The sequence below is a fragment of the Eleutherodactylus coqui genome, chromosome 12 (assembly GCF_035609145.1).
Source record: "Eleutherodactylus coqui strain aEleCoq1 chromosome 12, aEleCoq1.hap1, whole genome shotgun sequence".
In the NCBI taxonomy this organism is placed as follows: Eukaryota; Metazoa; Chordata; class Amphibia; order Anura; family Eleutherodactylidae; genus Eleutherodactylus; species Eleutherodactylus coqui.
This window is the reverse complement of record NC_089848.1, coordinates 82192858-82216311: the sequence shown is the minus strand read 5'-3', so window position 1 is coordinate 82216311 and position 23454 is coordinate 82192858. Positions and strand designations below refer to the sequence as shown.

Sequence of the window (23454 nt, the reverse complement as noted above, 5' to 3'; positions counted from 1 at the left end):
ACCCCACAATGGCACTGGAGGAATTGGAAATTTACCACATCGATGTAGGTTCTTTTGTGATATTATTGTATTTCTTTTATTTGATCATTTTTTTATTATCTCAAAAATCCCTTTAACTTTTTCTTTGCTTGTAAAAAAAACATAGAAATCTCTCAAAAAAAATGTTGCGTTGTATCATTCAGGTTTACTGGGAAGAGGGAAAGAGAGCTTATGAATTCCTTTCAACTCGCACAACAAGCTGCTGCCAAGAGTGAACTTGGCCTCTGAATGGCTTACCTTGATAGTAGTTGATCTAATGTGTTTTTTGGCTAAAAACCCATCTTGCATGAAGAGTGAAAAAGGAAATAAATTATGTGTACGCTATGAATACATTGCATTTAGATGCACTCACAGCAGTTTAGGAATGAATACAAATGTACTTATAATCCATATAGAATACATGTTCAGAGAAACAGGGGCAAAAAAATTATTATAAAGCATTGCGCATTTAAATGGAACTGGGTAAGCAAAAGTTTGCTGAATAAAGTAAGATAAAAGCTTTGGAACATCTATGGCTGTTCTCTTAACAATCTGTAAATATCAATTCTGGTATGTTGTTTACTTCCTGGAAATCTTGACAGTATCCATGTGAAGGACAACGTATGAGGTTTTTAGAACGCTAGGACCTTCTCCACTGATTGTGGTAGTTTGATCTCTACCAAGGCTTTATTTTTGGGTTGATAAAATGAAGCTCTGTGTTTGGACAACTTTTGCCCAAGGTGTGAAACACCAAACTGGAAATCAGATTCAGACAGTTTTCTTTTATCATTCACAGCACTAATCAGCTGGTGTCTTTCATGAACATATATAAGCTCATCTTTCTCTCCTTTTTTCAGAGGCTGTGTAGTATTGAGTGTGTGTGGTTATGCTGTTGTGTAGCATAGCCACGCCCACTCAATACTACACAGCTATCTCATCCTCTCTGAGTAGCTGCTGATGCATTCCTCTTTACTACTGATAAGAGCAGAAAAATCACCCTTAGGTAATAGCAGATTTCTCTGCTGACCTCCACTATTCCCCTGTACTGTCATACAGCCCTCTGCAATAGCTCAGTCGAAAGGCAATGAGTACACGTTTACAACAGGAGCAAGCTAGGGGAGGAGCTGAGAATTAACGTGCTAGTTTACTCTGATAGAAGATAGGCAAGATCACTGAGGCTGATAATCAGGTATTGTACTACAGATCCCCTCCCTTTAAATGTTTTAATTGCTACTGGTCACATAATCACAAGGTTTAATATAAGGACACTCCTATCCTGACTTTGCTTCTTGGTAGTGGCTATCAATCACAATGACCACACCCCACAGGTGACCGTGTGCACTACAATGACCGCATCATAAAAGTACATTACTGGGTACTTATTACAAGCTCCCAGCATTGTGTATTTTATGGTAAGTAGTGTGCGGAGTATTGTTGAAAGTGTTGTGTCAAACTTTGCTAAAAGTTACATTTTAGTAAAGCTTTAATGAAGACAGAGTTCTACTGAACATTAGTCCTGAACACTGGTGTATACCACTCTGAGAATGCTATACAGGGCTTTAATGGCTCTTAGACAGTATTATATGGCACTAGTGAAAAGGTTAGTGATGAATATAAGAATGTTGGAAAATAAAATTAATCTATTGAATGACCTTGTATATTGGAAGAGGAAACTAATGTCCATTTTCTTTCTCCATTTTGATTGCTATGTGTATATAGGTCATGACCAGGTACAAGCAGTAAGAGTCTAGCAAAGGTTCTTAAGTATCTTGAGCTTGTCAATAATCAGTAAGATTCACTTGTAAAAGAAGTTCAAGGTATATGGTACTCGCAAGGATCCAAGAAACTGGACATAAATTTGATGTATATCATTGTCACAGCTATTCTTTGCTAAAGATAAAACACTACATGTCCTAGTATTTCAACTTGTAGTACATTTATTTCATGGTGTACACCCCATGACTCTAAGGAAGTGATTCCTAACTGAACCCGCAATGACCCGCCGGTGGTGCCTCAGCTCCCTGGCTGGGAATCACTCAACTGACATTAAATGGGTCTTCCAGGCTGCCCCCGCTGGGATGCATCCGGGGTTGGACCGGAAGCACTGCTCTGACCCTGTGTAGTGGCCAGCACTCATAATTACAAGTGAAGCTCTCATTCAAATCATGAAGGCATATCCACTAAAAAATATAGAAAATAAAAATAGTTGTACATTGTATATTATTGTAACCTTAAAGTAGGCAGATAAAGATTACCCTTACGAATCCAGAAACTGATCAGGAAAATAGTGATCAAAACCTAGGCACACAACCAAGGCACCATATATGACCAATAGAGATGAGCGAGCATACTCGTCCGAGCTTGATGCTCGTTCGAGTATTAGGGTGCTCGAGATGCTCGTTACTCGAGACGAGCACCACGCGGTACTCGTCTCGATTAAACGAGCACTGACCATTGAATTCAATGGAGCCGGCAATACAGCCGGCTCCATTGAAAGCAATGCACTGCGGGCGATCGCGGGATGAATTGTCGGGAAGGGGTTAAATATATAATGGTCAGTGCTCGTTTAATCGAGACGAGTACCGCGTGGTGCTCGTCTCGATTAAACGAGCACTGACCATTGAATTCAATGGAGCCGGCAATACAGCCGGCTCCATTGAAAGCAATGCACTGCGGGCGATCGCGGGATGAATTGTCGGGAAGGGGTTAAATATATAAGCCCTTCCCTGCAATTCATCCTGAAATGTGTAAAAATAAAAAAAATATATATACTCACCTTTCCGCTGCAGCCGGAGTTCAGCTGCGGCAGCCGGCAGTTCTCCTGAACTGCTTCTCTATACTATGCAGCAGCCGGGGCTTTAAAATCCCCGCCTGCTGAATGAGCTGCCTCTAATTGGTCCCAGCCTGACCAATCAGAGACAGGTCTCACTCACACACCCATTCATGAATTCATGAATGGGTGAGTGACTACTGCCTCTCATTGGCTCAGCGCAGGGACCAATCGCGATTTTGCGCGATCGCGTTTTTAACATTACAAGTCCCATAGACCCCTGCAGAGAAAAAAATGTTGTGAATTTCGCAGGGGAAAAAAACGCCAGTGGGTGCGCGCCCTTATCCAGGAACTAAGAATTAATAGTGCCACAGCTCAAAAGTAGAGATGAGCGAGCGTACTCGTTAAGGGAAATTACTCGAGTGAGTATGGGCATTTTCAACTACATGCCTGCTTGCCCGAAAAGATTAAGGGGCCGTCTCTCTCTCCCCCCCCTGTTCCCCCATGCTCACTCCCGCAACTCACCCCCGCCGGCCCCTGAATCTTTTCGGATGAGCAGGCATGTACTCGAAAATGTCCATACTCACTCAAGTAATTTGCCTAAATTAGTACACTCGCTCATCTCAAAAGTAATTGTACTTCCAAATATCAAATAATTAACATTAGATTTTTTCCCAAAAAAAAATGTTCTTGTTGGAACTGTACCCTGGGAAGTATTCATGCTTGCCTTCCCCTACTTTCAGTCCCATTTACACCCAAAGTCTCCTTCTTTTACTTTGTTCTCAAAAGGTCTCCCATATGGAAGAAAGACGTTTTTTTTGAATTCAGTAGTCATATTTTCTTATACTTGTCCTAAATCACATTTTCAGCTTTAAATAATGTCATAGCACTCTGTCTATACTTTCTGGGCCATGCATCGGAATGCATGTTAGTGAGCCGCAAATCCATTTCTCTGCAGTAAATAACCGAACAATCACAGAGAGTGCTTACGAAAGGAGTCTGAAATTAGAAATTCAGCTTGGTTATAATTTATACTGCCTAACATTTTCTTGGAGATCTGCTGGGAGGTAAATGGTAGAGAAATGTGATGTGATGTTGACATACTGTAATTACTGAATCACCATTCATTTATGCGAGACAGAAGATACAGCTGGAGAAGGTTGACAATCCAAAGAAGAAAAGACCTAAGAAAAGTGGATAACACAGCAAATCTTTGATTTATTTTAGATTTGGTTTCATGATCCAAATGTTTACAGAGCTTGGTTTTACTTGATGAAAATTTGTAGTGATAGTCATTGGCAATTTTGGACTATGGTCCATTCAACTGATCAGAAGAGATTATTTTGAGGGTCCTCCATCCATCTATAAAGAACATGTGCATGTCTACTTTTAATTGCACGATTAGCTTTATTATCATTACATACTCAACATGTATCATCAATGAGGTCTAATAGACTGTTTGTGGATTATCCCATTAGAAATAGACATTAGTGATCAATGATTGGCACTAAAGTTACCTCCAAATGGGGTTGTATTCTTCTAGATCTTTGTGGAGTCAATTATTGTGTCTTGGTCCACCATAGCATCTTCATGTACTCTAATGGGTCATGGTTATTAGTCTGTATGTTCTTTCTATGTTTGCATGGGTTTCTTCCAGCTTCCTCCCACATTCCCAAAATATTCTGTTACATCTGAGCTGGAAGCCTACAACACCTTGTCCACATTGGACATAATAATTGTCCAAAAGGACAAAAATACACTCTTGTCAAAACTCTGTGAACCAAATGAACAAAAACAAAGCTAAGCAAGGGGATAGGGACTGACGTGAACAGTGACAATCTTTGTACAGCACTATGGAATATGCTAGAGGACTGGCTCACAGTTGTTACAATGTCAATCACCCACAAGACTGAATATTCAGATTGCATTACCAAAATTAGTAAAACTAAAATCCAACTGGTCCAACCCATTTTTCCATGTGTTATGTCACTTTGTGTTCCTCTGTTCCAAGTATAAAAACTATATTATAGGTTACAATAGGGATGAAAGGAGTACCCTTTACACAATGCATTAACAGCATTCAAAGTTTTTGCAAAATCTTAGGTATTTGACACAAGTAGATGCAGTCATAAGCTGGCCAAAAATATTCCCCCAGAGTAGGAAAAAATAAAGTGGAAATCCATCTAAAAATGATCCTCTGACATAAGTGGGAGTCCATGTATTTGCAGCATTAGTCATTCCTAAACTAAACTGATTTGCTACAGTACATTTTGCAATACAGCAAACCGGTAGATGAGCCCTAATTTCTGAGTGGTTTCACAGAGAAATGTTTTCTTCATAAAAACTAAAGCCATTTTTTTCATTCTTTCTTGTACAGTTCAAAAAGCAGTAATTTTAAAAAAAACTTACCGTGCAAGGTGTCTGCATCCAGGGCTCGCCGTCAATCTGCATAGGCAGAGACTTGCTGGTCCTTTGAATAAAGACAAGAGACATTTTGAAATAACATGTCAGCACAGCCAACAAGTGGATAAATAGGAAGCCTATTCCCTACTGGCTTTTAAAAATTCACATTGATTCTCTCTATGCTTTCTCTCTACAGTTGAATTGATAAAATAAGTCTACTCTTGTTCATGCTGCTTCAAGATTCCCCAGAGGGATAAAAAAAAGTCATGTGGAAGTTGGTGGTAGACAATAGTTTTATTCCAAAAATGGCACAACGCGTTTCAATGCTGGACTAGCATCTTTATTACGTATCGGCTTTATGAAGTACAGGTACTTGATAAAGACACTAACTAGTACAGCATCAAAATGCATTCTTGGAATAAAACTTGTGTATCACCATCTTACCATCTGATGTTTTCCATCCTTCTGGGAAAACTTGAAGCAGTGCTCTCAAGTTGTCTTAGCTTTTCCACAGGACTAGATAAATATAAAGCATAGCTTTATAGTAGCCGCCTGAAATATTAATATTCACATTGTACCTATTTGAAAACCTTTCTCTTAAGAGACAGAAATTCTGGTGGCACCGTAATGGGACCATATTCAGCCCCAGTTATACAGTGGTGCATGAAAGTTTGTCAACCCTTAAGAATTTTCCAATTTTATGCTTATATTTGGCCTAAAACTACATCATACTTTCACGCAAGTCCTAGAAGTAGATAAAGAGAACCAAATGAGACAAATGAGTGAAAAATATTAGACTTGGTCATGTACTTATTGAGGAAAATGATCCAATATCATATGTTTTTGAGTGAAAAAAGTATGTGAATCTTTAGGATTAGCAGACAATTTTAGGGCGCCCACCCACTGGCGATTTTTTTTCCTTTGCGTTTTGCGTTTTTTCTCAAGAGCAATTAGTATTGAATGTGTTCCTGTCCACTGGCGTTTTTTTTTCGGTCCGTTGCAATTTTTACCATAGGAACTGTCAGTTGCATATGTGTCCTTATTTTTCTCTTAATGCACCCATGAATGTCAATGGAAATTAACGGAAAAGACGCAAAAAAGCCGCGAAAATGCCGTGAAAAGCCGCAAAAAACGCCGCCAAAACGCCGTCTGTTTTGTATGAAAGAATGGGCTAAAATTCCTCCAAGCCGATGTGCAGAACTAATCAACAATTACCAGAACCATTTTAAGGCAATTATTGCTGCATAAGGGGGTAACACCAGATACTGGAAGCAAAGGTTCACATATATGTGATACTGGATAATTATCCTCAATAAATATATGAGTCTAATATTTTGACTCTTTTGTTTCTATTTATCTACTTTTAACATTTTGTGTTTGAAATCTGATATAATTTTAGGTGAAATATAAACAAAAATATTGAAAATTGTGAAGGTTTCCAAAAACTCTTACGCACCACTGTAATTTATTATTAATTTTATACTTTATACAAGCATGTTATATAATTAATAACACAATAATGAGCAGACAAGTACTAATAATCATGAGAGTAATAATAATCCTACCTTAGAACCACAGAGGAACATTGTGCAAGACGCCTTCCGGCACTTTTTAGTCCTGTGTAAATCTGTCCCATCTCCATTGCTCCTTCCAAGCCAACGACCTCCAACAGTTGATCACTTAGATCTAAAATATAAATACACAGTCATGTTTTCACGTTTGTCCTTCAAATGATTATTTTACATCTAGAATCATTTTATAAAAAGGCTAACCAATAGATATAGATCATAAATAACGGCAACTTATATGAACATATTAGAAAAGGAGCCAAACCCAACAATTTGTTAAAGGGGGTCCAGCTGTCAATCCCCGGAGAACAGCTGTTATTGAATTGCAAGTTGCAGCTGCAAATATATATTCACTGTATTGTCATCTAATTTAGTAAGGCAGTCTAATAAATGGCTGACCATGTAACACATGGATACGCCATGTCTGCTACAGAAAGAGTACACTAGTTTAGCGGCTTTCACCTCTAGGATGTCCATATGCCCTTATAGACCATACAGAAAGGGATTGTTGAGGTGAGAAAACCTTAACTATTGGTTACTAACAAACAAGTGTAAAGCAAAAAAACCACAACTGCCAAGAAGGGGTCTCTGTCACCCAAACAATATCAGATAGTATGTTAGAGCATTCTGCTGGGATCTGTCGTTCTACAGGTTTTCCCAGCAGCTCAGCTTCACAGGTGTGGTTGTTTGTGCTGGCTGGGTGTGGTTTGCACCAGTGAGCCAATCTCTCAGGTCTGTTGCTTATATATACCAGCTCCTTTGTCAGTGTCTGCTGGTTTTCCTCTTACAGTGTGACCCGTCTTGTGTTCCTGCTTCTTTTAGGCCTTCTGTTCTGTCTGTGCTGGCATAGTTTCCAGTTCTGTTTCTGTGCCTGTATATGTGTCCATGTGTCTCTGTGCTGGGTCTGTTTAAGGCCTTATTTTCTGTTTGTGCTGGCATTATCATCTGTTCTGATTCTGTGTCTGTATTGTTGCTCTGTGTTAATGTGAACTGTGTCCTGTGCTGCTTGGATCATTTACCATCTAGGGTGAGTTAGGTCCTTAGGTTCCAGCACGGGGCTGTCCCTATCATGGCGATCGCCCTGTTTGCAGGCAGGTACCCTAGAGTTAATTAATTTGTCTCATTAGAGTAGGGACCGCGAGACAACAAGGACCCTTGAAGTGGGTTTGCGGCTTAAGTGACTTGGCCAATCCATAAACTAATTCCTCGTACTTATTATAGCAATTCCATCTGTTTATTCATGCGGGTGTGCTGGTGAGTGTTTTGGGTGTTTGGCAGTCTGTCTTGCCTCTGTCTGTCCACGAGTATGTAGTGTATCTCTCTGTTCTGGGTTCTGTCAGTATTCCTGAGTCTGAGTTCTGTCGGTATTCCTGAGTCTGAGTTTGTTCTGAATTCCTGGCTACAGTCCCTCTACTTGAGGGGTCAGCTGCCAACCACTCCAGGACAGGTCTCAGCTTGGTTGGTTGGTTGGTCCAGTGGATCCACATTCTGTAAATCCATAACAGTATTCTGAGGCCATGGATCCCGCTGATCTTCTCGGGTGTGAAAGACGTAACATAGTATAATCTATACTAATAGAAAACACTTTATAAAATTCCTACATGAACATTTTTAAGTTAAAATTGTAAGCCAACTTAGGTTCACCAACTGGACCAGGGAGAATAGGTTTAGCCACTGCTGCCATGGTTTTCAGACTCGCACCACCTGTAGCTAACTCGAGCTTTACAAAATCATACTGTCATATGCTATGTCTTGCATGGTGAGACAGGACAGCAGTGGAGAGAAGTTACATGATAATGCGTTAACAGTTCTTTTACTGAAAAAATGCTGAAAGAACAGTAGTAATAAGCAGTTTAAAATAGGCAAAAACAGTGCATGGCAATGGCACTCAATACTGGCTTGGCTCTATTCAGTATCTAGTAAACATGCTCCCCAGGCAGTACTCATTTGGTGGAACTCAGGCTCTCACTGCTAAGAGCTTGGTACTTGACAGGGGTATTTACACTATACAGACTACATCTGCTCACACATAGGCCCTATCATCCATGTCTTCTTTAGCACCACTCTGTGGGAGCACCAGCTTAGCTACTCCATGTCTTGCACCAAATATTGCACAAACGTACTGGAGTCACATACTTTATCATCATCATAATTCATAACTCCCTGTTCTGCATATGAACCCACTACCTAAAAGGGTATTCTAGGTATTTTCAACTGATGACCTAACCTCTGGATAGGTCCCATCCATCAGCTGATCATAGCCTAACTACAGAGTTCAGTAGACGTGTGAAAGATTAGCTCCTGTATACCTGGTGCCCGGGAGAAATCCCGGCTGCAACACCCATGGCCTTCCTGCACGTGGCGATCCTCTAGAGACACCTAGGGAGCCATCTGGACTATCTCACACATCCAGCTCTCTTCCTGAGGTAAGACTCTGTAGGGCATAGGAGCTTTGGACTTAAGGGCCAGGAAGCATTGGGAGGCGGCAGAAAACAGGGCTAAGTGCGGTCCTACGTGGCTCCACAGAGTGAGACTGAATTATACTGTGGTGGCCAATGTATCAACAGAACATCTTGTTCCCCTGTGCTATCTTGGGGAGCAAAGCATTGTGCCACTTCACAGAAGCTTAAGCCTGTACCTCTGCAGACTCATATCCCCTCCTCTAACATACAGTTCCTTCTGTAACCCCCCAGAGGCCCAGTGAGCTACATATTCTCATACTGGATAAGGACAGGTGCAACAGTAGATAGATAAATGTGATTTGGACTTACCCCAGTCTGGGCTCCCATCAATACTGAATGTCCCAAACTAGGGAAATTCACAATGTAATCTTCTACTGCAATCTTTCCTTTTCTACACCCACTTGGGTCTTTTACAAAAATTCAGCATCACAGACATCCCTGTAAGGGCAAAACCATAGCCAGACCCATGGGCCTTTCTAAACCAATCATCAGTCGCAGAAAAATTAAAGGAATTTGCTTGTGACTCAGATCCAGTTGGCAGCAAAAATCATTCATGCTATGAGCCACTACTTCTTAACGAGCAGTATCAAAGCAGGACAAGCAATCTGACTCTGATGCTGAAGCAAGTTTTAGACCAATTACTGGCTGCCATTATGACATGTTGCACATCATTTACTGGCAAACTTGAGGAGGTCCACATAGATGTGGCACTACTGTGTCAAGATCTTCAAAATTTGAGAGACCCAATCACCTCTATTGAAGAGTTAATCTCTGCTATGGAAGATCACATGGGCAAATTAGCAGTAGCTCTCCAAAAACCTTGAATGTAAAGCAGACCTGTGAATGCAGGAAACAGTTGACTTGGACAACTGTCTTATGTGTAGCAACCTTCGAATAGTCAGCTTTCCAGAGAGAGCTGAAGGTCAATATCCTGATGTTTTTATTGTGGAATAGCTGAAATCGCTTTTTCCAGAAGCCCCATTTTCAACAGCATATGCAGTTGAATGAGGCCATTGGTTGCCAGCCAGACAGCCACCACCTGTATCTTCACCATGGCCTCTACTGGCAACGTTGCTTAATTGTAAGGATAGAGACTCAGTGCTACAATTGGCCTGCAAAGTTGTAGAAATTAAGTTTGAAAATGTTCTAATCTCATTCTTCTCTGATTTTATTTCCAGACTTGCAAAACAAGGAGCCTACTTTAAAGTAATGAAGCAGTGATTGTGAGAACTACCCATACTCTATGGCATACCCCACAGATCGGAGAATTATTGATGGGAGAAAGGGGTATTCATAACTACCCAGACAGAGGTGGACGAATAGCTTAATACCAGATGGAGCAAAGGCAGATGCTGCTCATGGCCTTCTTGAATTGTTCTACAAGATTGCCTTCTTTTTCTCTTTCCTCTCTCACCAAATACACCCAAACTCTCTTGTAACTACCACTGGACTTTGAGTAAGGTATGCTCTTTTTCAAGACTTAAATCTGAGAACTTAATATAACTCTGCTTTTCTTTTGTGTTTCTTCTTCTTTTTCTTTTCTCTCCCTCTCCCCCATCCCTCCTCACTTCCTTCCTCTTCTCCCCCTCCTCCCCCCTCTCACCCCCAACTTTTTCCCTCTCACTATCACTAGGCATAAATGAAATGGTTTACTGTAATTTGCTGCAAGTTATCCCCCTTTATTGTAGAGGTGTTTGATCTAAGTATACCTTCTGGGGAGTCTTCTGATTTTCCTGGCAGTACATAATAAGCAATTGGAGACCCACTGTGGCTAAGTCAATGTTATTGTGTGACCCACCTACATTTCCCATTCTTCACTGACTTTCTGTGATACTCTCATGTATTGAGAGTTTAAAAATTCTGTCCTGGAATGTGAGGGGCTTAGGCTCCCCACATAAAAGGTCAATGGTGTTTTCATATATACACAAGTATGGCACTCATTTGATTCGTCTTCAAGAGACACATATTGCGATGCAGACTGTTCAAAGATTGGGTTCAGTGGAGTATACATTCATACCATGCTTCATTTTCAAGAGGGGTTTCTTTGCTAGCACACAAATCACTTCGATGGGAAGTGCTTCTATCCAAATCTGATCCAGAAGGGCGATATGTTTTAGTAGCGGCCAATATCAACAACATCCTGTATGTCATTATAGGAATATATATAATCAACCGCATGCCTCGACAGTTATCCTGCAGGAAGCTGCTATATTTGCATCAACATTTCCCATGGCCTGTATTTTATCTATGGAAGATTTCAATATATTTATGGATTCTCATATGGACAAATTTTCACCTCGGTCTCAGAGGAAATGTTTCTCTGGGTCTTACCCCATTTTTTAAGTTTACAACGGAGCTGGTTGGTTGGATATACAGAGGGTCACCTATTCTCACACTCGTCTATACTCCTGTTTCACCTCACATAGAACAGCACTTTCTAGAATTGATTATATATTTGGGAACACATATATGAAATGCTGGTATCTGTAGAATACTTGGCTTGAAATATTTCTGATCACTGCCCTATGCTTTTAACGTTGAACCTATCTAACCATAATTGGTAGGGGAAATGGCGAATTCACCCACTTTGGCTGCAGTTATTAGAAGGGTCGGACAAAACTCCAGATCAATTGCAAGTGTTTGTAGAAATTATGACCCATTATTGGAATGGGAGAGTCTTAAAGTGTTCCTTAAGGGCTGTCCTAATTCTTCCATATTCTTTATTAAATAAGATAGAAATGAATTGGAAACTGTTGTTCGCAGGAAGCCATGTTTATAGCAGACCCTTTTGATGACAACAAATAGAGGTGGTTACAGACCGGTAGAGAATATCTCCGATTCCTAAAAGATAAAGTTTCATGAACGCTATTTTTTACTAAGCAAACTTTTTTGAGTTAGGCAACCAGTCTAGTAAGTTGTTATCATACATTGTTAACCCCTTAGTGACGAAGCCTGTTTGCACCTTAGTGATGACGCCTGTTTGCACCTTAGTGACGAAGCCCTTTTTTTCACCTTAGTGATGGAGCCAAATTTTTGAAATCTGACGTGTCATTTTAACATAGAATAACTCTGTAAAGGTTTTGCATATCCAAGTGATTCTGACATTTTTTTTTGCTACATATTGTACTTCATTTAGGTGGTAAAAATAGATCGACAAAATTTGTGTATATTTATTAAAAGCGCCAAAATTGGGAAAATTTTGAAAAATATGTAATTTCTTCACATTTTTAATTGCAATATCTCAAATATGTCTAAACATAAAGTACACATTTTTGATAAGATATATATTTCCATCTTTTGGATGCACGTTTGAAAAACGTTAGTTTTTTTAACCATTTAGAAGACATACAAATTTAACCCCTTGAGGACATGCCCTATTTTGGGACTAAGGGCTCGTTCACATGAACATGCTAACAGCGCTGTAATGATCACGTGAACGGGCTGCTTTAAGCTCCCTGAAGTAGCCCGTTCACATGCTCTGAGGTGCGGGCTGCATGTTTCCAGGCTCCATTGGAGCCTATGGAAAGCGCACAGCAAAGATTGGAGATGTCCTATCTTTCCGGCACCTCAGAGTCGACATGCGAGTTTGCACTTGCATGTTCTTTCTTTTGTTAGGTACGCAGAGTTTTGCGCAACTAACAACCTCCAAGTGAATGCTTTTATAGAAACCTATTGGTTCCTATTATAAGCATGGTCTACGCGTTGCTAGCAGTGCAGAATTTTACGTTCATGTGAATGAGCACTAAGGACGCAAAGATTTTGGGGGGATTTTCACCTCATAGAATCATAGGATGGTAAAGTTAGAAGGGACCTCCAGGGTCATCTGGTTCAATCCCCTGCTTAGTGCAGGATTCACTAAATCATCCCAGAGAGATATTTGTCCAGCCTCTCTTTGAACACTTCCATTGAAGGAGAACTCACCAACTCCTGTGGTAACCTGTTGCACTCATTGATCACCCTCACTGTCAGAAAGTTTTTTCTAATATCTAATCTGTGTCTCCTCCCTTTCAGTTTCATCTCATTGCTTCTAGTCTTTCCTTGTGCAAATGAGAATAGGGCTGATCCCTCTGCACTGTGACAACCCTGCAGATATTTGTAGGCAGCTATTAAGTCTCCTCTCAGCCTTCTTTTTTGCAAGCTAAACATTCCCAGATTCTTTAACTGTTCATCATAGAACATGATTTGCAGACCGCTCACCATCTTGGTAACTCTTCTCTAAACTGCCTCCAGTTTGTCTATGCCTTTATTAAAGTGCCCAGAACTGGAAACAGTATTTCAGATGAGGTCTGACTAAGGAAGAGTAGAGGGGGATAATTACATCACGTGAGCTAGACTCTATGCTTCTCTTAATACATCCCAGAATTGTGTTTGCCTTTTGGCTGCTGCATCACATTGTTGACTCATGCTCAGTCTATGATCTATTAGTATACCCAAGTCTTTTTCACATGTGCTGCTGCTTAGCCCAATTCCTCCCATTCTGTATGTGCTTTCTTCATTTTTCTTGCCCAGATGTAGGACTTTGCATTTATCCTTGTTAAATACCATTCTGTTAGTCGCCGCCCATTGTTCAAGCTTTTCTAGATTTTTTTGAATACCCTCTCTCTCTTCCCTAGTGTTAGCTATCTCTCCTAGCTTTGTGTCATCTGCAAATTTGATCAGTTTCCTATCCATTCCCTCCTCTAGATCATTTATAAAAATGTTTAACAACACTGGGCCTAGGACAGAGCCTTGTGGTACCCCACTTGATACATTCTTTCACTTGGATGTGCAGCCATATATGACCACTCTTTGAGTACGATCACTCAGCCAGTTGTGAACCCACCTAACAGTTGCCTTGTCAATCCAATGTTCGGTCATTTTTTCAATAAGTATGGTATGAGATACTTTGCCAAATGCTTTACTAATGTCAAGATATACTATATCTACCACATTTCCATCATCAACCCAGTCAGAGATTCTGTCCTAGAAGGAAATTAGATTCATCTGGCATGACTTGTTTGTTAAAAAGCCATGCTACCTCTGGTTAATTACTGCATTCTCATCCAAGTACTTGCATACATGCTGTTTAATTATTCGTTCAAAGATCTTTCTAGGTATAGAAGTTAGGCTCACTGGCCTGTAGTTTTCTGGATGCACCTTCTTCTCTTTTTGAAGATAGGGACAACATTTGCCCCTTTTCCAATCTTCTGGGACTTCTGCTGTTCTCCAGGAATTTTCAAAGATTATGGTGAGTGGTTCAGCAATTACCTGCACTGCTTCCTTTAGTATCCTAGGATGTAATTCATCTGGACACGGAGACTAGAATTCATTTAAGTTAGCTAAGTGTTCCTTCACCAACTCTCTGTTTACAGATAGCCTGCATTATTTTATTCCCTCAATAACACATGGAAGATCAGTTGATGTTCCATCTACTCTCTGAGAGAAAACAGACACAAAATAGGAATTTAAAAGTTCGGCCTTCTTAACATCATTCTTAACCAATTCACCATTTTTATCTTGTGAGCATCCAATAGCATCTTTGACTTTTCTTTTGCTTTTGACATACCCCCAATATAATTTTTTATTGCTTTTGGCCTCTGTCGCAAGCCTCAATTCATTATTAGATTTAGCTTTTCTGACACTTGCCCTACAGTTTCTGCAGACCGCATTATATTCTTCTTTAGATATTCCTCCCTCTTTTCATTTGCTAAACATATTTCTCTTTCTTTTAACATGTGTGCAAGTTCTGTGTTCATCCATCCTGGTCTCTTTAAATGCTTCCCATTCTTCCTTCTTTTAGGGATTGTTAAAGATTGTGCTTTGAGAATCACATTTCGCAATATTTCCCAACCTTCTTGGACATTTCTGTCCTTAAGAACATCCAGCCGTTGGATTCTTCCTATCCTCTTTCTGAGTTCATTAAAATCTGCCTTTCTGAAATCCAACCTTGAGGTCTGAGTTTTCTTTGGTCTTCCTCCTCTTTTTAATCCAAAATTCAAGGATAGCATGACCACTGCCTCCTAAGGTCCCAGCCACCCTTACTTTCTCAACCATTCCCTCCCTGTTGGTAAGAATCAGGTCCAAGATAGCAGATCCCCTTGTTTATTCTTCTACCTTTTGGAAGTTGTCAACAAGAGTGGATAAGAATTTGTTGGATCTGTTACTTTTACCTGAAAGAGATTCCCAACAAATGTCTGGATAGTTAAAATCTCCCATGATCACTATGTCATGACTTATGAGAGCTTGGCCATCTGATGTAGAAAGAGTTCATCAATATCTTCTGCTTGTCCAGGTGGCCTATAGTAAATGCCTACAATGGTGTCCTTTCTGTTGTTCTCTCCTTGTATTCTTACCCAAACAGTTTCTACAGAACTACCATGCTCTAAAGCTTGAATCTTGGTGGAGATTAAAGGGGTTGTCCCGCGGCAGCAAGTGGGTCTATACACTTCTGTATGGCCATATTAATGCACTTTGTAATGTACATTGTGCATTAATTATGAGCCATACAGAAGTTTTAAAAGTTATTCACTTACCTGCTCCGTTGCTGGCGTCCTCGTCTCCATGGTTGCCGTCTAATTTTCGCCGTCTAATGGCCAAATTAGACGCACTTGCGCAGTCCGGGTCTTCTGCTGTCTTCAATGGGGCCACTCGTGCAGAATGCCGCCTCCGTGTAGCTCCGCCCCGTCACGTGCCGATTCCAGCCAATCAGGAGGCTGGAATCGGCAATGGACCGCACAGAAGCCCTGCGGTCCACAGAGAGAGAGGATCCCGGCGGCCATCTTCAGCAGGTGAGTATGAAGACGCCGGACCGCAGGGATTCGGGTAAGTACTACCCGGTTTGTTTTTTTAACCCCTGCATCGGGGTTGTCTCGCGCCAAACGGAGGGGGGGGGGTTAAAAAAAAACAAAAACCCGTTTCGGCGTGGGACAACCCCTTTAATGTTTTCCTCACATACAACACAACACCTCCTCCCCTTTTTTAGGTCTGTTTCTTATAAATAAGTTGTATCCTTCAAGCCTTGTATTCCAATCATGTATATCATTCCACCAAATTTCCGTGATGCCTATGACATCATATTTCTCTTCTGTGTTAGGAACTCCAATGCTCCTTGTTTGTTTCCCATGCTCTGTGCATTTGTGTAAAAACATTTATTTTTGTCAATTAACAAAATGCAAAGTGAATGAATGAATTAGGAGTGATCAGCCTTTGTCTTTAAAACAGCATCAATTCTTCTAGGTACACTTGTACACAGTTTTTAAAGGAGCTCTGCAAGAAAGTTGTTCCAAACACCTTGGAGAACTAACCACAAATCTTCTGTGGATATAGTTTGCTCTAATCCTTCTGTCTCTTCATGTAATCCCAGACTGACTCTATGATGTTGAGATCAGTGCTCTGTGGGGCCATATCATCACTTCCAGGATTCCTTGTTCTTCCTTATCACAGAAGATAGTTCTTAATTAAGGTGTGTGTTTGGGGTTGTTGTCCTGTTGTAAAATGAATTTGGGGCCAATTAGATGCTCTCTATTTTTGAAAAAAATTATTAGTTTGCAACATTTTTTCCCACCTGCCCAACACTTTTACACAATAATGTACCTCTCTCTTTTTTAAGACCTTGATTATGGAGCGATGGGCCCAGCTCTGTCGAGGAGCCCTTGGGCGCTGCCCTAATAACCCACCCATCCCTGATACATCCTACTAAAACCTAGACAATTTCTCTAATGCTCCCTTTTAACTCAGTCACTTCGCCTAATTGTTTCCTAGGTCCAAGGGTGTGCATGCCAAACAGAACATGAGGATGATATGGCACACCTGGAGACATGGTTCCATGTGAGGTTGGATGTATTTCTTACTTTAATAATCAGAACCTGTGCAGGAAGCCGTCCTTCTTTGGTTCAAACCATAGTGTTGGAAATTAAAGTGCTTGTCCAACATAAGCAAACCATGGCTTCTTTCTTTTAAAAACAGTGCCACATCTGTCCACATGTGGTATTGCAGCTCTGTCTCAATAATGTTATTGGAGCGGCAATACCGGAAAGACTCTATGGACAGCTGTGCTACTCCAAATCCCCCAGACAGTGTGTGGTAATGTTAACCAGCACCAGAAGGGGGCCGAATTTTATTCTTTGCTGGGTTCCCCCTTACCTCTATGTACACTTCTGCCTAGGAGAAGTCTTAATCATACAGCTCCATGTATACCTTACTTCAAATTCAATGCCAATAATGAGGCTCTGGAAAAAAACCCAAGCCTTAATTAAAGACAGTGAATGACAAGGGATCTGGAGGAGGGGAATGTACCAGATGATGCTGTAAGCTGCCATTTGTAGACTATTTTTTTAAGGGCGAGCATTGTAGAGGATTTGTGAATGAGGGTTTTGCAGGGTTTCCCAGTCAATGAGTAGTTACAGTGTGTGGGAATGTTTTCACAGCTCTGTGTCTCTTCTGGCCTCTTCCATAAACGGAGCTACTTCACGTGTCTCCTCATATTAGTGGTACGGGTAAACAAAGCGTGCTCTCATGAATGACAACTGATGTCAGCACATTGTGAATAGCGCGCAGTACATCTGACCCCTTGCACTCATTCTTGATCTATGGATAAAAGTCACTAGGGAGATGGCCAGCCCACTGCCTTGTACAGCTTCAGCTGCTCTGGGAAACTCAATGAGTTAGCTCCCAGCTCTTTTTTTTTTTTTTTTTTTTTTTTATTATTAACCATTAGGAATTTAGTGAATTGTTTTTAATAATAATAATTTACAATTAGTCAAAAAATACAAAAAAAATCTGGTATTTAGCAGAGTTTTTAAAACAAAGAAATAATAAAACTAGTAATAATAATATATTACTAATAAAACACAACTAATAGCAAGAAGAAGAAGCAGAAAAGAATATACTAAAACGTGGCAATTCAGGCTCCATTCACTTTTCACTCATTGCTGTGTTCAGTCATAGAACAGAGGAATGGAAACAGCAGCATTGCCTAGGTTAAATGATGGAAACCAGCAGCACCTGATGGAACCAATAGATTATGAAGGGTTTCATCCAGCTTCCATCATGGCTTCCATTAGCAGGCTGTTTTTTCCATCATTATGGGTGTATTCACACAGGCGAGTGCGATGCGTTTCCGTAAAAATAAGGCTTACATTGCACTAGTTCACCAGTGATTTCTCTGTGATTTTCCAACATGCACAATGCATTTTGGTGTTAAAAACGTGGAATTCGCATCGATGTATATGCATTCTTCACGTGTTTTTCACACATGTGAAAAAAAAATCAAATCTGGTTCCAATAGTTAAAATGGTAAAAAATGCACCACACTCATATGCAAATTTCATGGCATGTGATTGTGATGTGCTTTTTTTCCCGCTATCATATCAAATGATCTGCAATTCTTGAACAAAAATCGCCCCAAAATAGGACATCCTGCAATTTTTCTATCTCGGACTCTAAGGGCTTGTTCAGATGAGTGTGGTTTTAGAGCAGGATAGACACGTGAAAAAATTGTGGCTATACTGAACTAAAAATCGCGTGAACGGGCTATTTCCAGCTATTAAGTCTCGAACATAATTAGCTGTGAAATTGCCCGTTCACACAAACGGGAGCAGCGTGATGCATGTTATTCAGCTCCCATAGGAGTCAATAGGAACTCCTGTCGGCTCGCACCACAGATAGGTCAGGTCCTATCTTTTCACGCACCACGGACCTTAGATGCAAGCTTTGCAGTTGCATGTTATATCTTTGCTAGGTGCAAATATTTTGCGCATCTAAAATTCCACCATGTGAACGCTTCTCTAGGAAACCATTGGTTCTATTAGAGGCAAGCTTTTCATGCGCGTATAATGCGCTAAAACCACGCTCGTGTGAATGAGGCCTTAGAGAAAAAAAAATCATTTGTGAATTAACTCGTTGAAATTATTCGGTTCTTTTCATATGCAAGTTCTGGTCTTCTTGCAATCAGAACTCGAACGTGAAAATCGTCCATGTAAATAGAGCCGGATCACTGAAGTTTTGAACAGAACAGAGCCTTACTGCAAGAAAGGTTAAAAAATAATAACAAAAACAACAACAGCAACAATCATAAGAATCATAATTTAAAAAACTAAAATATAATGATAGTAATGACATTTGATTGTAGTCATTTTTATAATGTATTTCTCTAAGAATTAAAAAGTAGAACAATGATTGACAATAAAAATTACATAAGCATTAGAATTAACTACTAGAGTTTAGCGAACGTACTCTGCCGAGCTTGATGCTCGTTCGAGTATTAGCATACTCGATGGTGCTCGTTACTCGAACGAGCATCAAGCCGTCTTCGACCCCGTCCCAGTTTTTGGCTCCTCCCCACTGTGACGTGCCTGTTTTGGCCCCTCCCTGCCGCGCGCGTCAATGGCAAATTTTTTGTCTGGCAGGCAGGGGGGAGAGAGAGAGGAACCAAGAAAAAAAAAAAAAGCTCGGCTCCTGGAGTCCCACATACAAAAATGCTTGGGTCTCCCATTGTAGCCAATGAGGTTCGTTACTCGGGTAGAGCTCTCAAATTTCACGAAAAGCTGGACTTGAATAACAAGGACCCGAGCATTTGGGTGCTCGCTCATCTCTATTAACTACCAAAAATGTTAGAAAAAAATAATACACACATTCCATAAAATTTGCAGTGCTATTTTTTCTGTAACATGAGGGACAACATAATGTAACCCTATGCAGCCCAAGATAACTCGTTGGGTTTGTTGGGCACTGTTGGTATCAGTTATATAAAAGATCTGATGCATCGTCGATGACAATGTTCTGCTCCATTTGCAATCGGCTGATGCAAATGTGGACATACGCTTAGAAAAATAAAGATAATAATAATCATCATAAGGGCTTATTCCGATGGGCGTATATTAGTCGGGTTTTCACGCCCAGCAGATATACACTGCCCCTCTCTGCAAGGGGAGGAGGTGGGACGGATGGAAGCTAGTGCTGAGTGGGGTGGAACTTAGCTCTGCCCTCATCCTGGCCCTCCCACTGCAAACAGTGGCGAGGAACGGAGAGGGGGCGGGAGCTCAGTGCACTAGCTCCCCTCCCGTCCCCCCTCCTCCCTTTGCAGAGAGGGGCAGTGTATATTGGCCAGGCGTGAAAACCCAACCGATATACACCCATCTGAATAAGCCCTAAAACTGGTAAAATAATTTACTATTATTACTACTATTAGATTACTTTACTTTTATTATTTTAGGTTGCTCCTATTTTGTGGCACAATTGATTTTAGACACATTTGCACCAAACACATCAGATATTATGCCTCTCAATATACCTTTCAAAAAATGTATTGAAAAAGGAGTAGGTTTGAGTAATGTGATATATTTAGAAACATTTAATAATTGTGACTTTTTAAAAAGTCGCAAAATCTGTTGCTAACTCATTCCAGCATCTCGGTAGGGTATGTAGTGATTCCGCATTTCTAGACATATTTAAAGATACAACCAATTTATCGGTATAGTGCGAAAATTCAAAAAATGGTCGCACCTTGAACTGATGAGGGAAAAATACATAACAGAAAACTGGCATCAAAAATTCCCTTATGATAAACTCCCCCTAATGTATGTAATTTTCCTCCCATTAGCTACCCTAAAGAATAGTGTAATATAACACATTCAAATTTATGTGCTCATATTGTTGTCTGATTCCGCAGTCACAATCCTTCCATCTATCCTGTACTTCTTATTAAATAATGCAGTTATCAAAAAATAGGAGTCAGATGAAACAGAATAACACATGACAGCTAGATCAGACTACAAAGGGTTGTTTGTAGTCTGTAACCATGGGAGCAGATAGAGTTTAATCAAGATTATTTAAAATGTTGCTTCATTTTTGTTCTATATGCTTAGCAGCATGGCTGTAGACAAGTGGAACATTGTTTTGTTAAAGGGAATGAACCAAGTGTATATTTTCGTTAACAGTTAACAACGGATAGTGAAAAATATTACATTTTTCTCATCTATTTTTTATTTTTCAATGCACATTTTTTGCTATTGAATTGTCTTTACATAACTATGTGGCTGCCATTTTGCCCGAGGTACAGAGATAAGCTGTTCTACAGTTCTCAGATATATAGCAGAACTCATGGGCTATTCACACAATGAAGAAGAGCTAACTCATTGACTTCTGTGGAAGAGTGTTCTAGACATGATCTGTGCAAAGAGGGGATGAGGTGAGCTGTGACCATCACCCAATGTGAACAGTGAATTAATCCTGCATTATCTATATATAGATGTTACCTTTCATTGTAATCCTGCCTGTGATGATAATGAAAGGACTGCTGAAAACATTTTTTAAGGAGCAGGAAGTGACAGACTATTACTAGGCTTAATTTAAAAAAATGCCAAAGGTAAAAAGATAGCCTAATGATTATACCCTCCCAAAAGAGAATAATATAAAATTATATACTTTATTGACATATATGCACTCAAAACAGACAAAGACACTTTCAAATTAAGGAATAGGTGGCTGAACTAAATCCTTACTGAGTTCATAAAAGAACTAAATATATATTGCTAGGCAGGCTGTGAGGGCAGTAGTCTTTAGACACTTTTATATTCACACAGCATGCAGTGTTTGGGGGAATGAGGTAACTGTCAGCAACCAATAATGGAATGCACAGGGTGCCAGTTAATAGAGGTGCTATATAAGCAGTAGCATTATAATCTCCCTGTCAACTGTTATGCTGATTATGCATCAATCACAGTTGTGACAGAGGCTACAGATGTAAAAGAGGTCTCTTTCAAACCACAAAAGACTGCCTCGACGCCAAGCCATCTATAATCATTTTTTGCATAGTTGAGCCATCTCTAAGCCTAATCTAAAAAATATTGAACACATGCCCTCCCAACATGTTTCACCACACAGGCTTTATCAAAGGAGCTCAGGTAGGCTACAGTGAAGGCAGCGCTACACTGACAGCTTTTTTTATAGAGAGAAGGTGTGATCATTCGATTTCTAGCTAATGTGAGGCTATGTCTATGCAGGACTAATGAGTAGTGGTTCTATCATAAATAACAGCTCAGAAGGAGTAATCTGCCCAATAGGATATAGTGATAATGTCGCCGACTAGACCAGAAACACTTTCAAACAAGCCATATAACCGGCATTGTCAGTGAGGAGGAGTCAGAATCAATGTGTACAGACAAGCACTGATTGGCTGTCTGTGACACGAACCATCCAGCTGAGCAATCCACCTACACAGCTGCAGAGAAGGCTCAGGTCAACATCCAGTGCTGGAATGAAACAGAGCACGTGTTGGTCTGTGGATGACATGGGCTAGAGCTGTTGCCATGATGTCACCCCGGTCCCAATCCAACACGACCCGCAAGCCGTGAGAAGTACTCATGCAAACAACCATAATACAGCTCCATATAACCCACTAGTTGTAAAACAGCCGTAATATGGCACCAATAAATACGTATGGGGCCCTACTAAAACTCCATATGCCTCTAAAATATTATGGAGGACTAGGGAGTAGAGATGAGCGAGCACCAAAATGTTCGGGTGCTCGTTACTCGGGACGAAATTTTCGCGATGCTCGAGGGTTCATTTCGAATAACGAACCCCATTGAAGTCAATGGGCGACCCGAGCATTTTTGTATATCGCCGATGCTCGCTAAGGTTTCCATTTGTGAAAATCTGGGCAATTCAAGAAAGTGATGGGAACGACACAGAAACGGATAGGGCAGGCGAGGGGCTACATGTTGGGCTGCATCTCAAGTTCCCAGGTCCCACTATTAAGCCACAATAGTGGCAAGAGTGGCCCCCCCTCCCAACAATTTTTACTTCTGAAAAGCCCTCATTAGCAATGTATACCTTAGCTAAGCACCACACTACCTCCAACAAAGCACAATCACTGCCTGCATGACACTCCGCTGCCACTTCTCCTGGGTTACATGCTGCCCAACCCCCCCCCCCCCTGCACGACCCAGTGTCCACAGCGCACACCAAATTGTCCCTGCGCAGCCTTCAGCTGCCCTCATGCCACACCACCCTCATGTCTATTTATAAGTGCGTCTGCCATGAGGAGGAACCGCAGGCACACACTGCAGAGGGTTGGCACGGCTAGGCAGCGACCCTCTTTAAAAGGGGCGGAGCGATAGCCCAAAATGCTGTACAGAAGCAATGAGAAATCCAATCCTGTGCCACCTCCATCTGGAGCTGCACACGTGGGCATAGCAATGGGGAACCTATGTGTCACACACTATTCATTCTGTCAAGGTGTCTGCATGCCCCA

General features: G+C 40.7%; 1 protein-coding gene across 5 annotated transcripts in view; it reads right to left on the bottom strand.

The window, feature by feature from the left end:
* The window catches only part of DGKB (diacylglycerol kinase beta), a 432907-nt gene that overhangs the window by 41318 nt on the left and 368135 nt on the right, over positions 1 to 23454 (bottom strand). For all 5 annotated transcript variants that reach the window (XM_066585569.1, XM_066585572.1, XM_066585570.1 and 2 more), the window contains 2 exons: positions 6757 to 6877; positions 5198 to 5258 (listed from right to left, as the gene is read on the bottom strand). In XM_066585569.1, coding sequence (XP_066441666.1) covers positions 5198 to 5258; positions 6757 to 6877 — 182 coding nt within the window. The remainder of the gene's footprint in view (positions 1 to 5197; positions 5259 to 6756; positions 6878 to 23454) is intronic.